We start from the raw sequence: 21,981 nt of genomic DNA on the forward strand, positions 1-21,981 counted from the left end.
ACCATGACAAGTCCTTTATTTAGTTCAATTCTTCAGGGATTCCATTCTATTTTAGCTTCTGTATAACAATACTGCAAAGCTGTAATTACGTCCTCTATAATCAGCCCATTCCCAATGTAATTAAGAGTGCCACAAATTTAAAGCTATGACCTCATTGCTGAGAAGAAACGTGTGTGGAAAAGATAATTTATACTGAATGTAAAATGACATTCCTTATGCCAACAAATTTAAAACGCAAAAGAAAAAAGTAACATTATAATAGAATCATCATTTACAAGGGAACTATTATGTTCCTGATAGTAGAGTTTTCTTCCTCATTTCTAGCATCTGACTCTAATCAATAAATTCCTTTTCCTTTTTCAAACTCTGTGCTCTTCCAGTATGTTGTGAAAACTCTAAACCCCTTCAGATATCTCTCAATTCATCGCATTCAACTGCTAGTCACTATGGGGATATGTTTATGTGTTTATGTGAAGTGATGGAGTCCTGGCACAATGTTATGGTAGTGTAAACCAGATTTTAATTGGCAGAAAGGTCCATCAGTGAAGTGTATAACTTCTAAGCAGCAATGCGAATAAAATTTTGACTTAATTGAGAATCAATAAATTGAGCACCAAACTTAATGTGTCACATATTATAATGGTACAAGCAAAACGTTTTATAAATGTAACTATAACCACATTAATAAGAAAAGACAACAGCAATAACTCTTATCAAATGCTTACTATATGCCAGCATTAAGAGAATCTCAGATGAATTATCTCATTTAATTTTCAGAAATGGCCAAAGAGAATATAATTATTGCCTCCATTTTTCATTATTGGGAAACTGAAGCTCAAGGATGCTAAAACTGTCCAGGTTAATCAGCTGATAGAGTAGGGCCAGTATTGAAGCCAGGTTACCTTGAAACTCTGTTTTTACAGCTTTCATTCAGGGTAGACTGCCTACTGGTTCTGTTACACAAGCAATTTAGACCAATTATTTTTGTCTTTATTCTTCCACTAAGGGATGGGAGAGAAGGAGTAGTGAGTGCAAAAAAAGCAAGATAACTGTTTATCAAGATTTTCCTTTCCAATCAAATTCAGGAAGTCCTTTCCATACTCTGTATAGCTGATAAATATTTTTAAATTACACAAATATTTAATCACCTGATAAGTTGCTAAAGCACCAATCACAAAATAGAATGCATTATTGTATTTTTCAGATTAAAAAGGCTGATTGACCAAGAAACCGAGTCCCAGGAGAAAAAGGAACAAGAAAAGGAAAAGAGGGTCACCGCCCTGAAAGAGGAGCTGACCAAACTAAAGTCTTTTGCTTTGATGGTGGTGGACGAACAACAAAGGCTGACAGCACAGCTTGCCCTTCAAAGACAGAAAATCCAAGACCTAACCACAAGTGCGAAGGAAACACATGCTAAACTAGCCCTTGCTGAAACCAGAGTTCAGGAAGAAGAGCAGAAGGCAACCAGACTAGAGAAAGAACTGCAAACACAAACCACAAAGTTTCACCAGAACCAAGAAACAATTATGGCAAAGCTCACCAATGAGGACAGCCAAAATCGCCAGCTTCGACAAAAGCTGGCAGCACTCAGCCGGCAAATTGATGAGTTAGAAGAGACAAACAGGTCTTTACGAAAAGCAGAAGAGGAGCTGCAAGATATAAAAGAAAAAATCAACAAGGGAGACTATGGAAACTGTGGAATCATGGCTGAGGTGGAGGAGCTCAGGAAACGGGTACTAGAAATGGAAGGGAAGGATGAAGAACTCATAAAAATGGAGGAACAGTGCAGAGATCTCAATAAGAGACTCGAAAAGGAAACATCACAGAGTAAAGACTTCAAACTCGAGGTTGAAAAACTCAATAAAAGGATTATGGCTCTGGACAAATTAGAAGATGCCTTCAACAAGAGCAAACAAGAATGTTACTCTCTGAAATGCAATTTAGAAAAAGAAAGGATGACCACAAAGCAGTTGTCTCAAGAACTGGAAAGTTTAAAAGTCAGGATCAAAGAGCTAGAAGCCATTGAAAGTCGGCTGGAAAAGACAGAATTCACCCTAAAAGAGGACTTAACTAAACTGAAAACATTAACTGTGATGCTGGTAGATGAAAGGAAAACAATGAGTGAAAAATTAAAGCAAACTGAAGATAAGTTACAAACTGCTTCTTCTCAGCTTCAAATGGAGCAAAATAAAGTGACAACAGTTACAGAGAAGTTAATTGAAGAAACAAAAAGGGCACTGAAGTCCAAGACTGATGTGGAAGAAAAAATGTACAGTATCACCAAGGAGAGAGATGATCTAAAGAACAAACTGAAAGCAGAAGAAGAGAAAGGAAATGATCTCTTGTCCAAAGTTAATATGTTGAAAAACAGGCTTCAATCATTGGAAGCAATTGAGAAAGATTTCCTAAAAAACAAATTAAATCAAGATTCTAGTAAGTCCACAACAGCATTACACCATGAAAACAATAAGATTAAAGAGCTCTCCCAAGAAGTGGAAAGACTGAGACTGAAGTTAAAGGATATGAAAGCCATTGAGGATGACCTTATGAAAACAGAAGATGAGTATGAGACTCTAGAACGAAGGTATGCTAATGAGCGAGATAAAGCTCAATTTTTATCTGAAGAGCTGGAACATGTTAAAATGGAACTTGATAAGTACAAGTTAGCAGAAAAGACAGAGTCCAGCCATGAACAATGGCTTTTCAAAAGGCTTCAAGAAGAAGAAGCTAAATCCGGGCACCTCTCAAGAGAAGTGGATGCACTGAAAGAGAAAATTCATGAATACATGGCAACTGAGGACCTGATATGTCATCTCCAGGGAGATCATTCAGTTCTGCAAAAGAAACTCAATCAACAAGAAAACAGGAACAGAGATTTAGGAAGAGAGATTGAAAACCTCACTAAAGAGTTAGAGAGGTACCGGCATTTTAGTAAGAGCCTCCGGCCTAGTCTCAATGGAAGAATCATCTCTGACCCTCAAGTATTTTCTAAAGAAGTTCAGACAGAAGTAGTAGACAATGAGCCACCCGATTACAAGAGTCTCATTCCTCTGGAACGAGCAGTCATCAATGGTCAGTTGTATGAGGAGACTGAGGACCAGGATGAAGACCCTAATGACGAGGAATCGGTGCTGTCCTTCAAATGCAGTTCATCTACTCCCTGTCCTGTTAACAGGAAACTATGGATTCCTTGGATGAAATCTAAGGAGAGCCATCCTCAGAATGGAAAAATACAAACTAAGCCCAATGGAAACTTCATGCAGCCTGGAGATCTAGTTCTAAGCCACACACCTGGGCAGCCACTTCATATAAAAGTTACTCCAGACCATGTCCAAAACACAGCCACTCTTGAAATCACAAGTCCGACCACAGAGAGTCCTCACTCTTACACAAGTACTGCAGTGATACCAAACTGTGGTACCCCAAAGCAAAGGATAACCATCCTCCAAAATGCCTCCATAACACCGGTGAAATCCAAAACCTCTGCTGAAGGCCTCATGAATTTAGAGCAAAGCATGTCCCCAATTACCATGGCAACCTTTGCCAGAGCACAGACCCCAGAGTCTTGTGGTTCTTTAACTCCAGAAAGGACAATGTCACCTATTCAGGTTTTGGCTATGACTGGTTCAGCAGGCTCTCCTGAGCAGGGACGTTCCCCAGAGCCGATAGAAATCAGTGCCAAGCATGCGATTTTCAGAGTCTCCCCTGACCGACAGTCATCATGGCAGTTTCAACGTTCAAACAGCAATAGTTCAAGTGTGATAACTACTGAGGATAATAAAATCCACATTCACTTAGGAAGTCCTTACATGCAAGCTGTAGCCAGCCCCGTGAGACCTGCCAGCCCTTCAACACCACCACAGGATAACCGAACTCAAGGCTTAACTAATGGGGCACTAAACAAAACCACCAATAAAGTCACCAGCAGTATTACTATCACACCAACAGCCACACCTCTTCCTCGACAATCACAAATTACAGTAAGTAATATATATAACTGACGACTCTCACCCTCATCCAGTCTATTGTGATATTATTGCAAGGAACTCAATCCTTTTTAATTATCCCTCCACATCCCCCAAAAGACTGACTGAACTTGTACTTTGGGAAGGTTTGTGCATGAACTATCCAAGAGTATCTGAAACTAACTAAGTGTTGCCTGCAACAGTCATATCAAGTGTGCACTTACTGTATATCTTTTCATTTACATACCTGTATGGAAAATATTTAGTCTGCACTTGTATAAATACATCTTTATGTATTTCATTTTCCATAACTCACATTAATTTCACTGCAACTTGTCTTGATGAAATACTTTAACATTTTAAGCAGTAAATAATTTGTTATTTTTATCATTGCTTGCTGAATTTTTTTTTTTTTTTGGTCATTCTGTGTTACATTTTTGCATGTATAATAGAATTTTATTTCCTGTTCAGAAGGTCTATTAATTCTTCCTTGAAAGCAAGGAGGACCTATGTCCCACTTCCCATTTACAGTCAACTTCTGATCACATGTTATTAGAGGAAGAGGAAGTGGTTCAAATAAAATTTATGTTTCTTTGATTTTAAAGTGAACTATAAGATCGCTCAGGAGCAAAGTTAACTTCCTGTTTGAGATGTATCTCAGAATCCCTGGTGCCCAGCAAAGTGCTTAGCACATGTTGAAAACTTAATAAATGTTTACTGACACCAAGTGAATAAAAAACTATTAAATAATTTGCTTTTATAAGCACATACAAGCTAATGGTGAAAGTAAAAAGCTTTGAAATGTGATAGTAAGCGAGAAAAAGCATATTTGAAAACACAAGTTACCCTGACAATCAAGAGTTGACTGTATTTCTACTGTAGTGAAAACCCCTATAGAACAAATATATTTGCATCCAAACCTGAAATCAACCATTATGATATATGCTCTTGAATACTGCTTCAAAGCAAAAAAATGTCATTCTTGTTTTTCTTTCTTATCTGAATCCCAAAACAGTTTGAATTATTTAAGGTAGGTGTTTCCTACCTTGCTTGTAAATTGGCTATATTCAGAAGCTTGCAAGGTAATTGCATTTTTTCTCCAACCTCTAAACAAGCAAATAAAAGCCAAAAATAGTTACAAACACAAGTTCCAGAAAAGGCATATTTTTAAAAAAACATCATACATTATCTTGGTTGAGGAAAGTTTCTTCTGTGATTATTGTTATGCCATTTACAAGGTAAGTGAGAAAAACTTAACCAAAGCATCCTAAGAATTCTGATACCTACCTTATTAGGACTCTTTGAGAATGATCTATATTTCCACAGCAGAGAACAACACTTTTCAGAGGAATATATTTTAAATACTCTGGTCCCCAAGTCACATTAAAAAGAAAAATTCAGACAAAGTAGCTCATTACTAGTTTCCCTTTTCCAACCTCATAACTGTTAATTTAGTTTGGTCAGTTTTCCTGCCAACTACTGATTTTAAACACAATTCATTTAGACACCCAGGCAAACTGAAGATCTTTTTAGAAGTTAAAGAAATCTTCCACGATTATCCTCCTTTTCCCTGCAAAATCAATTTCATGATAGCAAAGCGAGGATTTGTTGACAGAAACACTTCCATGGTGATGAACTGCAACACCAATGCAATGGGCTTGCATCATCATTAAATAAATTGGGATGAAAGCTGAGGCTGGTGATGAATGAGAAAGCTTCTGTTTAAACACATTAACTTGGGAATTGGCAGTGACCCAACTGTATTACAAAATACATGATGGTCTAAATGTTTTTCAAAACTATTTTTTAAATTTTATTTATTTATTTGAGAGAAAGAGTATGAGCAAGGTGGAGCAGGGGCTGGTAAGCAGCAGAGGGGGAGAGAGAAGCATACTGCCCACTGGGCAGGGACCCTGACACAGGGCTTGATCCCAGGACCCTGAGATCAGGACCTGAGCTGAAGGCAGATGCTTAACCAGCTGAGCCACCCAGGCACCCCAACACTATTTTTAAGTCACCTTGGGCTAGAACTTTAGAAGAAACTACATAATTTAACATATTTTAAAGTAGACATTGATAATGCTGCTGCTTAAGATGCTTTTCTAAATAATAATCAAGAGAGGGTACACATAACGTTTTAGAGTGTGACAGAAACTAGAAAGAATCAAAGAAAAAAGTCTCTGCAGTGCTTCCCAACCTTTGTCACACAATAGCACAAAGAGAAAATATTCCGCCCCAACTGCTGAGGAGATTTCTATTCCTGGCACATCTGTAAACTAAGAGTTTGAAAAACTCTGGGCTCAATAGCTCATCCATTTAGTAAGGATTCAATTTCTCACGTGAGCCAGAACAATTCTCTACAATAAAGTTAACACCACAGGACCTGTGCTCCATGATTATAATGCACAAAATCTCATTTCATCATCTGCTCTACATATTAGCTATAAATAGGCATCCCAAGTGATTAACATTACTAGAAGTTTACTGGACTTTCAAGGAACTAAACCTTTTTTAGAGGTTCCTCTGCTGGGAAGGTTACTTCAGTATGGTAATTCATATCAGCATCAGAATTTAGGAACACTGTCATATTAATAACATATATAGATTATTAAAAGTGTTCCTAATTAAAATTTATGGTTGAGATGCTTGGGTGGCTCAGCGGTTGAGCGTCTGTCTTCGGCTCAGGGTGTGATCCCAGGGTCCGGGATCGAGTCCCATATCGGGCTCCCTGCGAGGAGCCCATTTCTCCTTCGGCCTGTGTGTCTGCCTCTCTCTGAATAAATAAAATCCTTAAGAAAAATAAAATATAATTTATGGTAAAGACAGCAGCAATTCTGAAGAAAAGCATCTTCCCATTCACAAATTCTATATTTTTGGTCCTTAGTTTCAAAATTAAATTTTTACATTCATGTGTGTGTTTGAAAGTTTACAGAACCTTCTTTTTCATTTGTATATAATCACAGAAGAAAGCTAGGCAAGCTAGGAAAGAGGAAGTAACACTGGAAAATCTTCGTATGAGATATATGAGGGTAGAGGTTTGTATTTTTGGAAGAGGGGAAGCCCATTAGAGACTCACAGAAGATAGTTTTTATACACATCTGATAAAATATCTTCCTTTCATTTCATCTGAAGTGCCAGCTTCAGAAACAATTTTCATTTTACTCAGTTCCCCTATCTCTTTAATTTTTTAAACTGCAGCATCTTATCATAGATTTAAATGATTTTCCGTATTCTTTTAAGAACAGTGGCAAAACTTTCCTGGAGGATGCCTCTGTTCCTTGGGAGCAAAAATTAAGTGATCACCCTTACTAGGAGATTGTACTTACTATAGCTGGATTTTTACATATAAAGGAAAATCTCTCTCTATATATATATTTTTTCTATCTATGTATTCAAGATGATGACAGGATTACATAAATCTACTCAGAAGGTCTCCACAACTACACTGCACAATGCCAAGACATTAGGTTTGGGGTCTTCATGACACTCAAAGGATAAAATTAGGTAGCACTATAAGATGGTCATAAAAGGGATATTTAATTTAAAAATTCTTAGACTTGAAGCTTAAGCATTTGATGATCATTACTGACTGAAGTAGAACTCCAGACAAAAACATGTTTTCAGTGGCTTCTTTGATTCTGAATCTTTACAGGGTGACTCTTCTTTGAAACTTAGTAGACAAAGGCAGGGAAAGATCTTTAACAGCATTCCAATTTCTCTATTCCTTGGTTTCTGTTATTTTTCCCCCTCTAAAAATAATTTTGCTTTGCAATCCTAAGAGAATACACAATCAGGCAAAAATTCATCCCCAAAACATTAAGATCTGTGTTTCTCGAAGTAAAATCCAACATACGTGTATGTTGGATACATATATGTATCCTAGAAAAGTCATCTAATTTTTGTGAAATAAAGAGAACTGGACTTGATGATCTCTGAAGGTAGGGCCCAGGAAGCTGCGCATTCAACAAATTCCTCTGCTGATTAGCAGGCACCCTAAAGTAGGAATTCCACTGTTTTAGAAATTCCTATATTGATAAACAAGTGTGTTTGGACGGGAGTCCTGCTCTATCAGAATTACACCTGTCCAAGGAAGTGTGACTATTCTGCCATCTGGTGGCTGGCATGACAAATAGAAAGCTCATTCATCAGGTTTTTTTTATTCAGAAGAAATACTTAAAACTACCACTTTATAAGGTGGGAAGTTTCCTAGTTTTACAACTGCAGCAAAGCATGTGTGCCTGAATCTTTAGCTGAGCAGTAGCAGGCTGTCTGACACCTACAAGCTGTTTCTCCCTCAGATCCCAGGCCCTCAATAACCCTACAGCATTTCTTGGGAATGGTCCAGAACACACATTAAAGAGAGCAGTTTGGATGAACCAAAACAAAGGACTCCATTCACCTTAGGCCACAATGAAGCAAATGCCAAGAAAAAGCAAGGAAGATAAGTGGTTCAACAAAGTCCCCAACCTTAAACCCCTTTAAATTCATTTTCGTTTAAACTCCAAATGCTTTCCTTTCCAACTGATGGACCTTCCACTGTGCAGTGAAATGTATCAGAGCGGGCATCCCCGAAAGCAACACTGCAGGGTAAGGAATCCCTAGGGGAGCCCAGCCAGTTAACTGGCCAACACTTCTAAGTACTTTATCACTTGATAGTGAATTTTAACACTGTTCATATAGGAGCACATTTAAATCTGTCAACATTCCTTCAGGACACCAGTTTTTACACTTAAAGTGGTGACATAAAAATGTACCCTGGGCTACAGTCAGCTATCCTAGGGATAATCTTTACTTGTGGCTTCATTTTAAAATTTTACTTGTTTTTTGAAAATAAAATTACTGATCCAGAGAAATAAAATTTGTCCAATTAATTAAGGCAGGCTTTGAAAGCTTTTTTAGTTTTCTTATTTTAGTAAGTCCTTTTTCCCCCATAGCCAAATGGTCCTGTATGATATTTTTGTAACATTACCTAGGATTTTTTTTTCCCTTGAATTCTGTTTTGCTTTTGAAAGCCTAGTCATCTTTGCATAAGTAGGGATGTATACAAGTCCTACAGACCTACAAAGGCTGTCTCACTCTGCATTCCTTAGGCCTCTGTAAAGGTGGAATGGGTTCACTAACATGCCACTCATATTTCTCAAGGACATACATGGTATCTTCTCTTCAAAGCACCACATGGACACAACTGGTTAATCCACCGATCATGACATATTGAACTGCCTACCTTCTATCCAACACTGGGGCAGGTATGGAGACAAAAGATTCACTGTCCTTCAAGAGTTTATTATTTTGAGGAAGGAAAGGAGGCAAGAAACAGAAGAGTATTAGACAACAAACAAGTAGCAAACTAAATCCATATATTAAACTAGAGATTAAGCAAGACTACAGTAGATTAACAAGGCTTCACAGAGCAATTGAAATTTGAAATTGACCAATGAAAGATTTAGGTAAGTGGAGTAATGGGGTGGAAGGGAACACATGAGGCCAGGAAACAGAAGATCAGGTTTCAGTTCATGCCTTTCCTAGTCAGCTATGTATCCTAGAAAAGTCACCTAATTTTTGTGAAATAAATAGAACTGGACTTGGTGATCTCTAAGATCATATCTAGTTCTAACTTCCAGTGATTTATGAATTCTCTCCAAATCTTAACACCCTTTATTTTTTTTTAGATTTTTAAAAAAATTTATTTATGAGACAAACAGGGAGAGAGAGAGAGACAGAGGGAGAAGCAGGCTCCATGCAGGGAGCCCGATGTGGGAATTGATCCCAGGTCTCCAGGATCATACCCCAGGCTGAAGGTGGCGCTAAACTGCTGAGCTACCCATGCTGCCCTTAACACCCTTCTTGAATTGCTTAAAATTCCTTTGGGAAATAATGTTGGGTGTAAATAAACAAACTGATTATCTGCATCAGTTTCCTTTCAGAAATTAAATTTATTCTTCTTCATTTTCCCACTTGTAGGTGTCCTAATTACTAGATGGTCTCCAAAGATGTGTTTTTCTCTTTAAGATTCTATGAATTAGCCTTTTAATCCTCAATATAACAGCTCTCTTCTTATGAAAGCAAAGTTTCTCAACCCCAGGACTATTAACAGCTTGGATTGATGATTCCTTGTTATGGAAGGCTGTCCTATGCACTCTAGAATGTCTAAGAGCATTCTTGGCTTCTACCCACTAGATGCCAAGTAGCATCCACCACCTGTGACAAACAAAAATGGCTCCTGGCACAGCCAAATGTTCTCTGGGGGGTAAAATCAGCTCCATTTAAGAAATACTACATTAGAGAGATGGACTAACTATAAGCCAGTTCCTCTTTTACATTACTTGTTGTGGGAAAAATTTGACAGCTCATTTGAAAAGTCTTATGTCTGGTTTTTAGAAATGAAAATCTTGAATCTGACTAAACATAAGCCTCAAAGCAACTTAAAAAAAATCTGCACTGAAGACTTCAGTTACATAAGGATTGTTTCCAATACTTTGACAGATTGGATCAAAGCACATGTGTATTTGAACATTTATGTTTGTGTTAATACCCTGTACTTTTGTTTCTTTCAATACAGTATTATAGAGTTTTCAGATGAGCTTTCCATTTCTCACATGTTTTCAGAAGTAAAGAAGTCTAGAAAACCAACCACATTTGCCTTAGTGGGTGAAAAATGGGTTTCAGGAAGATTCCTAAGGACTTAAGAGATAACCCTTTACTGTGTAGCTTTCCAAAGAGTCTTCTCTGAGAAGTTTCAATTCCCTCTGTAGTAGCTTATAACCTACCAGAGGCACAAATATCTTCTATTAGAATACAAGCTTTCTTCATTCTTCAACAAATCAACTACAAGAATGAACTAAAAAATTTTTTTTAAAGATTTTATTTATTTATTCATGAGTGACAGAGAGAGAGAGAGAGAGAGAGAGAGAGAGAGAGAGAGAGAGAGAGAGGCAGAGACCTAGGCACAGGGAGAAGCAGGGTCCACGCAGGGAGCCGACGTGGGACTCCAGGATCATGCCCTGGGCCGAAGGCAAGGTGCTCAACTGCTGAACCACCCAGATGTCCCTGAACCAAAAAATATTTATGAAGCACCTAATACTACTCATTGCTGTGCAAGGCAGTTATGCAAGTAAGATTTAGAATCTAGGGCAGGAGTTGAGGACAACCTTAGAAGGTAGTTAAGAGCACAACACAGAGAAAGAATTCTGTAGATAGTAAGTACTATAGGAATTTAGAGGAGGAGCAGGTTTCCCTGGGGGCGAGTTTTGGGGGTTAGGTTTCAGAAATAAATGAGATTTGAGCAGGAGCTTGGAGATGAAGAAGACTAGGATAAAGAGAGGACAAAAGGTGTTCCAGGGAGGTGCCAACAAAAGCAGAGGTATGAGGGCAGGCGGGAGAGGAAGAAAGCAATGTTCAAGAAACAATGAGCAGCACAGTGTGTCTGTAGCTGACGTAATTGGGGCAGGGGTGAGGCTTGAAGGGCCCTGTCCTATTAGACTGTGAAGGGCCTTGAGTACAATGCTAGGGAGCATTCCATGTCCTCAGAAAAGGCTTCTGGGTAGTGAGATAATGGAAACAATGCTTTCTACACTGTTATTTCACAATAATCCTATAAAGTGGATATTATCACAATTTTAGAAGAAAAAAAAATTTAATTCCGAGATGTAAGGAAAATTGCTTCAGGTTGTCCTATTAGTATGTGACAAGAATGAGACATTATAACACAAATCTAATTCTACTGTCCCATTCTCTTTCCAGAGCAACACACTGAGAGGCTACTGCAATACAAGCGGGAAGCACAATAAAATGCATTTGATCCTCTCCATTACTTAAGGGCACAGACAGGTTGCTTAACACTACATTCCTGCACTCTGTCCAGTATGTCTGCCACTTTAGCCAGAACACTTGGAATGCCCCTAACTATACACAGGATTTTCCCCCACCTCCTCCCCACTGTTCTATATGGATAATTTCCTCTTCTCTTATCAAATGACCCACACTGAAAAGTCTGGCTCAAGCCCTACCTTTTTTGAAACCTTCCGTTATCACCATAGTCCAGCGGGATCTGGCTCTCCTCCCATCTCCCTGAGGTTATGGTTAGGGAAAGAACAAAGAATGAATGTGAGTGGCCATGCCTCACATAAATGGGCAGGCATGGGGAAGATGGATGTGGGGATGGTGCTGTGGATAGGACATGGGAGAAAGGAAGACCAAAGAGAAGCACAATTCCTCTTCCTCAGGAAAATGCCAAGCATGCCCAATGAGCTTGGACTATGATGTACCTGATTGGCTCAGAGGTGGCTGGAGAGAAAAGCATCAGAAGTAAGTAAAAATGCTCCACAGAAGGAGCATCACAACCATGCACATCAAAGCTTATAAGTAGGTAGCTGTAGTGACCTGACACCTCCAGAAAAGGCAATCAAAGGATCAAGGTCTAGCCACCATGAAGACAAGCACCACCAACTTAGCCCAGACATAGTGGGACTTCTGCCTTTGCAGAAGACTAGAAAATCTTCCTGGATGGTCTACCCTAATTTAGCGTTTCCATTTCTCAAGCAACACCATAACTTAAAAGGAAAGAATGATGGTCCTAAAATCACCTTAAAGAAAAAAAAAAAAGGAAGCTCTGTTTATCTCCCCAGCTCAGGGGGAAAAGTGTTAGAGCTCAACCTTATCAGTCTCTAAATTCCGGATTAAATAACTGTAAACCAAGGAAGCATCACAAATAAAATTGACATTTTAGAGAAAGTCTTCAAATTGGTCTTCAAAGCATCTCTCATAAACAATTAAGTGCATAAAAAACTTGATTCAATGCAGCCACTCTTCAAACTACTCACAATTCCTCAAGAACAAATTACTGTCCATTATTAGTGAGTTGGCTGCTTTTCTCTCCTTCTCTTAAAAAATTTTTTTTTCTGTTCTTTGCCTTTTAACGGTGTTCTTGCCTGAATTCATTAATAAAAGTCAGTATTGAGGCTTTAAAAAATTAGAGTTGTATAGACAGGGGAGTTATCTAAAAATTGTGACAGATCCCCTAAAGGCCCATAACATAAGAAACATTTAAACACCTAACAATCCCTTCAGGGTAACAAGGAGGAGGTCAATGTGAAAGGATCTCAGTGAAGAAGGATGACATCTGTCATAGTGACACAGATAAGCAACACAGTTCTTTTTATATACATCTTTTTTCTGATTATAAGAATAATACATATTTATTTCAAAAATTTTGGAAAATATAAATGCCAGGGCCACTGATTTTAGCTTCTAAGAAGGGTAATGAGAGGTCTAGGGAGAACAATGGACAATTATTACTATTTTTTTAAGTCAACCCATCAACCATGGCCCCACTCCTGGTTTTCTCCGGCTGCCAATGAGGAAGGAAATGTGCTCTGGGGGGGGGGGGCATCCTGTAATTACTGAGTGCCCTGTGCCAAGGATGGCGGATTCCCCCTCAGAATACAAGTTCACGTGATCTGTCTGCTCAGCTCTGACATCGGTGGAGGGCCAGCCTGGTCACTGGAGGGCAGGAGCAGGATTTCCTTCCCCCTGCTAGCCAATCAGTGCCTGGATAACAACTCAATCACTGTGCATTGTGCAAGTACAGGGAAGAAATGCCTCCACAGGGGGCTGCTCTCAGAACTAGTTCCACTCTTATCAGTATGACTGGTGGCCTTGTGGCAGGGCAGGGAGGGTGTGGGCACAGGATGGGGCCCAACGAAACTCACCTCTCAGGCCCTGGGAAAGGAATGTAAAGGTATCTATTGTAGAAGAGATTGGCAGGTGAAGAGGAATTAAAATTTCCCCTTGGGTTCTCAGCCACTTGACTGGTGTCAACAGTTTTTCTCAGGATGATTCTCAAGGCAAGATCTCCAATTTTCAATGCCCACCAAACAGTTCCACATGGGAGGTCCAGCTACACGTCAAACTTGGCACGTGCCCACACCCCACTGCACTGCTGCTTTTGGGTTGTTCTTTGTCTCACTTCTGATCATGGTCCACTACCTTCCTTGTTACCAAAATTCAACATCTGGGAGACATTCTCCACTTTTCTGCTTACAGCCCTGATCTAGTCAGCCATTTTGCCCTGGTTTTTTTCTCTGCTCTCCCCCTTTTATTTGTGTTACTCCCCCCTAAACAGATGGTAGTGCAGAGTAGTTAATCTATTGCATTTACCCCTCACATCTCTAATCCAATCTTCACTCACATTGCTAGTGATCTTCCTACAATATCTTCCCAATCATGGCAATTCTCCAGTCCTCTCCACCCCACCCCACCCCCACCACCAAAAACAGAACTTACTTTACACTTACATTACTGAGTATACAAAGTCCAAACCTTCTATCAGGTCTCCATCTCTTACCTCATCTCCCTTTGAAACTGGACAACCTCTATATCCTCACCAGAACACGGTACTGGCCATCCTCCTACATTCCAATGAGCTTTCTTGCCTTGTATCTTGATCATACTGTTCCTAGGGCTAGAATACTCTTCTCTCTTTGTTTCTCCTATTGAAATCTTACTCCTATCTCAAGTGCCAATTCCTCTGGAAAACCTTCCTTATTTTTCACAATCTTCCTGCGAGTTCCCAAAATACTTCTGTACCTCTACTATAGCACTTTATTTTGCCTCTTTTTATAATTATTTGTTATCCCTTCTATACTATAATCTCTTGAGAGCAATAATCCATTATTAGATGTTTTTTATAGTCTTTTATCAATGTTTCTCAAATGTAATCACTGATTACCTTTATAAAGGTAAAATCTTTAAAAAGGTATATAAAATCACTCAGGACTCCACAGATTTCCACATGCGTAGACCTATGGAAACCAGTGCAAGAAATCTGCATTTAAGCAATCTGCCTGGTCCATTCTTGGGCTTATAAAGTTTAAAAACCACTGTACTACCTTACCCAGGACTTAAATACTGCTGGTAGTAGGTGTTCAACAAAGGCTTACATGACTAACAATATACCTGTTGGTGACAGTCTGCTCCCATATGTTCTTTTCACAGATTCAAAAATGTCACAGGCAAAGGATTTCATTTCATTCTTCAATTAAAAGATAGGAAAAGAGGAAAAAGTAGAAAATACTATGTTTTCAGGTAAACTCTAAAAAAGAAAGATGATGACCAGACCAAGTAGGATAAAGGAGGAAAAGGTCGTGTGAAGGGATCCTTTTCTGGGTCAGAATTGGTTAGACACATGGGCGAGTAAGCACAGTACTGCTTGGTCAGCTGCTTCAACCCCTATGCTTGCTAACATGTCTCCAATAATTAATTGGAGAGGGGAGAACAAGGGTAAGGCAGAAAAACAAGAAAGATAAAATAACCAAAAAAACTATGATTATGATCAAGAAACAGGCATCTTAAGAAAAGATATAAGGAAAAAGGCAAAGTTCGTTAACATTAACACAAGTAACAACAAACACTTATATGGAACTTTGATGGGCCAGGCTCTTTCCTACTCCCAAAGACCACGCAAGTAGGTACTCTAACCCGCAGATAAGCATTACAGCTGAGGAAACTGAAGTCTGAACAGGTAAATGGCTTGCCTGAGGACACACAGCTAGCTGCTGTCAGATCAGAATGCAGACCCAAGTCTATCTGGCATCGCAGCCTCTGCTCTAGCTGCTAACCCAAGCCTGGTGTAAAATGTAAGCCTGTAAACAACTGAAAAAATTTAAATGGGTGCAAATAACGAAAAATGAAAAAGGGAAAAAATAAAAACCCAACAACCCTGAGGTAAAAAATCTGAGATGAATAAAAAGAAAAGAGGACGGCGCCCGGCTGGCTCAGTCCGTAGAGAATGCAGGCTCTTGATCTCAGGGTTGTAAGTTTGAACCCCACACTGGACATAGAAATAACTTAAAAATAAAATCTTTTTTTTTTTTTAAAAAAAAAGAAAAAGACGGCAAACAAGGAAGACAACAGTTCGAGGTTAGTTGACTTTACTTTTAGCATATTATTTCTATATATGATGCTACGTGTCTGGGATCGAGTCCCACATCGGGCTCCCTGCATGGAGCCTGCTTCTCTCTCTGCCTGTGTCTCTGCCTCTCTCTCTGTGTGTCTCTCTCTCATGAATAAATAAATAAATCTTTTCTTTTTTTTAAAAAAAGGGCAGCAACTGAGTTAGGAGGATTTTTGAAAACTGTATTTCTATGTTTATTCTTGGACTGCCCTCACTGCCCATGGTGTAATTACCACAGAGAGATTGGGATGTAACTAGGTACAACCACAAATCATGTCACATTATAAAATAAAAGCATCAATTTCCTCTAACCTCCTCAGAAACTAGACAACTTTTTAATAGAAATCATAGCATTGTAACTCTATTTAAAACCAAATGTTTTCTCACAGGTTAATAGAAATAAGCAAATCCAACTATTAAGTTTCCTTTTGAAAGATCTCTTACCATATAAAACTGTAAAATCTATAATGGTAAAGTTTCATTGTATGGAGGCGGTTCTGAGAAAATCAAGAGAAAAAGCCAAAGCAGTTTATGAAACTCTAGGCTATGTGCCAGATTCATTGTCTGTTATTTCCATTTTTTTTCTTTATACAAATTAGTAGTGATTTCCCAAACAATAAATACAAAGACAAAAGAAATGAAGGCAAAAATATTTCAAAGATTTTTTTTTCCAGTTTATCATTTCCTCTTTTTCATTACCACATCTATCATAATTACTTATGCACTTTCCCATTAAAAAGAGATAAAAACAAAAATACAAAATATTGTTATTCTGATAACACAGCTGGGTCCCTGAGGGAGTTAGGCAGCCTTGAATCTGCCCCCTCCCTGCATCACCCCAATAACCACAAATTGAAATGAAAGGAGGTCTTTGGGAACCTTGAGCCTTTCAACCTCTAGAGCTAAAGTGTACTAAGGGGCTGTGCAGGCCTTGGAGTCAAGAACACTCCTGAGGGAACACTGTTTTCTTAGACAATATGTTGCCAATACATTTCCAAAAAGTTCAAAGCACTTACAAAATTAATTTCATTTAGAGAAAAGGGAACATCCTGATTCCAGCTGTCTAACTAGGATCTAATAGCTTCCCCATAAATGCTGATTTTGTTCTGGTATGCTTTCAGATGTTTGTCCTCCATGATAATATGAAAGAGCACAAGCATCAAGTAAAAACTGGGCTACATAATTAAGACTTCAAATAAAACTGAAAACATTTTCACCTTTCTGTACTTCTTTTGGTCACAAAGGCTCAATGCCATTTAATGACTTGTTGTAACCAAGGAGTCTTATAGATTTGCTTGGTTTCTTTTAAGAAACTATAGATAAGCCAACATTTTATGAATTTAGTGAATACATTCCACACATATACTCCTGTTCTTTCTACTGCTCCCTAGATAAAACCAATGCGTCTGCCTCACTGAATTTGGCATCGTTCAGGCCTGTAATCCATTCTAAATCCCAATCTCCATGCTGAACGGAGTTAAACATTAAAAAAAAAAAAAAAAACTTTTCTTCTATGAATGAGCTTTCCAACTTGCTTAATCTCCTCCAAGACATCTGCTTTCTGATGAAACCCAGGAGCCTCCGACTCTGAGAAGAGCATTCACTGTGTGGTCTTAAAACAGACCTATGCAGAGATTCCTCTTGAAATATGCACTCCAAATTTGGATAAAACTTTCTTGGAGCTATTTGACATAATGGTCTATAAAAAATGATCCAAGAGATGACACATCTTAAAGCTCCATACCTCATTTACTTAAATATGTCCAAGTATAAAATTCATACAGGAAAAAATTAAAAACCCACAGCATCAGTTTTAAAAGATTTTGCGAAAGACATTTAGGACTGTTCTAATAAAATAACTGGCCTTTGCTGCCACCTAGAGGTAAGAACTATGTAGTGAAATGAGAGTTATCAACACAACACAAAATTAGCTTGCACCATCAATGATCTAGAAACAATGGAAGTCCAGAAACTTTTCGGTGACTGACCCCTGCCAATGACCATCATCCTCACCAAAGCATAACAATATAGCTTAAAACAGACAAGCCTCACCAATATTGTGTTCCCCAATTGGTTTATCACAGGGATTTCAGTTCTGAATAACCTGTGGTGCTCATTAAAAACTCATGCCCATACCCGACACTCTTAGACAATCAGAGTCAGTAGGTTCTAAGATGGGATGGGGTGTGGGCATCTGCAGTCTTTTAAAAGCCCTACAGGTAGTTTTGATGTAGACCTTGGAGTCATGAAGCCCTGGACTTTAGTATTAAACCTCTCATACCCAGGCAGGCCAGAGTTCCAGATGAAAGAAAACTTAAAGGTTATTTCTTCTCCCCCCCCCCTTTTTTTTAAGATCTTAAAAAAAAAAAAGGTTTATTTATTTATTTTAGAGAGAAGGAGAGAAAGTACGTGAGTGCAGAGAGGGGGTTAGAAGGGGCAGAGGGAGAGAAAAACCCAAACAGACTGTGTTGAGCCCAGAGCCTGACATGGCACTGGATCTCACAACCCTGAGATCATGACCTGAGCAGAAACCAAGAGTCGGATACTTAATCAACCGTGCCACGCAGAGGCCCCTTTAAGATTTTATTTTTAAGTAATTTTTAAGTAAACCCAATGCAGGACTCACACTTACAACCCTGAGATCAAGAATCTGACCCACCACCAACTATGTCAGCCAGGCATCCCAAAACTTAAAGCTTACTTCTAAAGGAATTTCAACTATAGCAGTATTTCTCAAAGTATGGCAGGCTGACCACCTGCATCAGATGAATCACCCTGAGAGTTTATTAAAAATGAGGATGTCTGGGCACATCCATAGACAAGTGAATTACAATTTCTAAGGGGAAGGCCCAGGAATCTACAATTTAAATAGGATTCCAACAGATTTTTGTACAATGGAACCAATCTGTATCTTGACAAAGTTAAAGGACATCGCAGAAACCTATCTTGGAAAGGCTATTATTAATGCTGTGGTGACAAGATCAGTCAACTTGAATTAGTCCATCACTGATTTCAGCTGCAGCCACTACTGCTCATGGTTTGGGAAATATGGTTGATGTTCACATAAATGTTCTACTGTCTTAACTGTTTCCTTCTTCTTTTATCTCTTAATATAACTCAGTGTTACTTTTTCTAATTGTATACTTAATTGTAGAAAATTAAGGAAATAGAAGAAAATTTTTTAAAAAAATACGTATAATTTCACTAACCAGTTAGCCACTGACATCACTGGTATATTTTCTCCTCAAACATACATAGTTAAAGCATGTATATAGTTTTTAATCCTGCTTTTAACATTTCTGAATAAGCATTTTTCCTATATTTTCAAAACCATCATTTCAAGACAGTATAATGCTTCCATGTGATTACAGTACAATACATAGTATAAACTTTTGTTATAAATAATGCAAAAACGAATGGCCTTGCCTACATCTGATTATTTCTTAGAAAAGATTCCTAGCAATAAGAATGAGTCATGGGCTGTGAGTTTTAGGTATCTTGAAGCACTCTACCAAACTACTATCTTAGTCATCACTGAGGTTGAGCCATCTCACTAAACCCTTACTGGGCACTGAGTTTTATTATTAAAAATCAAACAAACAAACAAACAAAGGTTCTGCTTATTTGAGAGGTAAAAATGTTGAGTGAACATTTTAGCACTGATGGTGAGACCATGAGGACTACCACTTAGATAAGGAGGAGACTGATATCAGAGTATCAACATTTCACTTGCTATGTTTAGGATTATTTTTTTTAAATGACAGTATACGAAAGTCTAAAAACTCTTCTAGCATCTAGGCATACAGAAGACTGACTAAATGTACCAAAAGAAAGTATATTCCCCATATAGTTTATCCCTAATTGAAGGATTCATATTTTCAGCTAAGTCTATGTACTATTTATTTAAAACTCTAAATATGGTTGCTATAAAAGCTAGGGGGCATTTTAAGTAACTAAATATTTACATAAAGAGACTTAACTGCACTTTATCAGTACAATAAAAACATGGAAACAAATTTCTGTAGAATGAAAAACAACGTAAGAAGGGTTCCCATAAAAACAGTATTAGTAACTATGATGAAAACTGCAGTGCATTTTTAAAAGATTTATACTTTTTGAACTCATAGAAAAGAAAGGATGATACAGCCAAAAAGGGGGAAAGTAATCATCACCACCAGCGGTGGATTATAAGGGGAGAACTACAGTTAGCTGATAACTTTTCCCCATCTCTTTACCAACAAGTAAATACTCTTATCCAAGAGTATTTTTCCTTAATAAATGAAAAATAAGAGTGTATTTCTAAGTGAATGTGAACTCAATCAAGCTTTCACTCTTTCACACTCCACAACCCACTCTCCCAGTTCAGATCATTCAACCTATCTGTAACTCCTCTCTCTTCATATTTATTACCAGAGAACAAACATTAACACAATTCTACCTCCACAATGTATCTTCCTTCAGCTTTTGTCCTTCCTATCTCCCCTTTCCCACACAGTCTATAGAATCAGGCACAATTTTTCCTATCTAAGCCCAGTATACAGTCCCATTTCATCTCTCAAATACAACCTAATCTGAAGTCCCTTTATTTCTCAACTGTGTCCAATTTCCTACCTAAGGGACATTGCCAAAAATATTACCTCACCTTGCTGCCAAAAGTATTCCTTTATACCAGAATGCCCTCCCATTCCTGCCACTAAAAATCCTAAAAGTCTTTAGAGGCCCAAGTCAAATACTACTTCTTTCTTCATGAAGCTCTCTTAGACCCCACAGTTGAAATTAACCTTTCCTTGACAATCTCATGACTCTTTGAGATTAATTTGGGACACTACTCTTGCTTATCTCCCACTATACCATGATTGCCAAGAAGCAATACTGTATTTAGTATTATCAACTGTTGAGTACACACTCAACATATATTGGGAGAATCACTTTACTAAATTTTTTTCTTCAACTTGACAGTCTTTAACTGATGCATCCCCAGAGCCTAGTGCTTTCAAAGAAGCTGAATTCTCCAAGCTGAACAATATCTGCTTCTCCACAAACTGTGCCATTAACTACCTTTTGTTCTTCTGTTTAATTCAAGATCAAGGAGGTATGCAAGCAGAGAATCCCAACACGGATCCCTAAACCAAAATCTACAGGCAACACTAAGCTTTCCCCTAAAGCTCCCCTGGGGCCTATGGATAAATCCAGTCACCACACTGGGTGTGGGAAGCTACACATCATAAGGACTGTCACCTCTAACACTTTTGTCCACATGGGAGGGAAAAGGTAAGTTATGCCAACGCACTGTCTGGACACATTCACCTACAGAAGTATCTGGAAAGCTAAAATTACCACTATGAAGGCCAAAGAGGAAAGGTCATCTCTCTCCAAGAAACGGTAAAGCAGCAAAATGACAAGTAATTCATTCACAGGTTGCTGGACCTGGGGAATAGTATCCTGAAAGAGCGGCACACCTACAATTGTTACTTATATGGGTGTATGTGCATATACACACAAACAAGCCCAAATCCTTCTAATTCCTCATTGTACTTACAAGTCAGCCCAAAGTTGGACCATCTATCATTGGCATGGGATAGGACTGAATTCATGAGAACAACTCAAAAGTTTTCTGGTGAACTCAGAAGTAACTCTTTCATTTCACAGAACTTTACTGAATCATAATTTGCTAAGAAGATATGCTACCAAGAATTCCTAAGCTGCTTCAAGAAAATCAGATTATTTCCATCAAAATGGCAGGACAATTGAAATTTTACTTTAAGGTCTAAAACTACGATTTCTTTACAACCAGAAGAAGGAAAAAAAGTGGTAAGGAACAACAAAGAACAAAGAAAGGAACAAATAAGTAAAAGGTGAACACATTCTTTGTATGAAGGACTTGATAATCACTGGTGTAATATGCACACTTAAGTGCTGACAATTAGTCCTCTGTCTCACTTCTAGTAAGTTGCCCTTCCTATATATGCCAGGCCATGGAATCACATTGGTAGGCTTACTAGGAAAACCATTTTAGATTTGTGCTTTCTAAAGCAATCAGGACACTTAAGAGTCAAAGGTCACTAA

At 38.3% G+C, this 21,981-nt stretch overlaps 2 protein-coding genes across 7 annotated transcripts in view; one reads left to right on the forward strand and one right to left on the reverse strand.

Annotated features, from left to right (window-relative positions):
* Positions 1–21,205, forward strand: part of FILIP1L (filamin A interacting protein 1 like) — a 273,763-nt gene extending 252,558 nt beyond the window's left edge. For 2 of the 3 annotated variants that reach the window (XM_055315897.1, XM_055315898.1), the window contains one exon: positions 1,205–4,352. In XM_055315897.1, coding sequence (XP_055171872.1) covers positions 1,205–4,001 — 2,797 coding nt within the window. In that variant the 3' untranslated portion in view covers positions 4,002–4,352. Of the gene's footprint in view, positions 1–1,204; positions 4,353–20,998 lie in introns of those variants that run through there. The other variant, XM_055315899.1, reaches the window with a different exon arrangement.
* The window catches only part of CMSS1 (cms1 ribosomal small subunit homolog), a 372,389-nt gene that overhangs the window by 340,194 nt on the left and 10,214 nt on the right, over positions 1–21,981 (reverse strand). The gene's annotated exons all lie outside the window — the stretch shown is intronic.

Source organism: Nyctereutes procyonoides, unplaced genomic scaffold, assembly GCF_905146905.1.
Source record: "Nyctereutes procyonoides isolate TBG_1078 unplaced genomic scaffold, NYPRO_anot_genome, whole genome shotgun sequence".
NCBI classification, from domain to species: domain Eukaryota; kingdom Metazoa; phylum Chordata; class Mammalia; order Carnivora; family Canidae; genus Nyctereutes; species Nyctereutes procyonoides.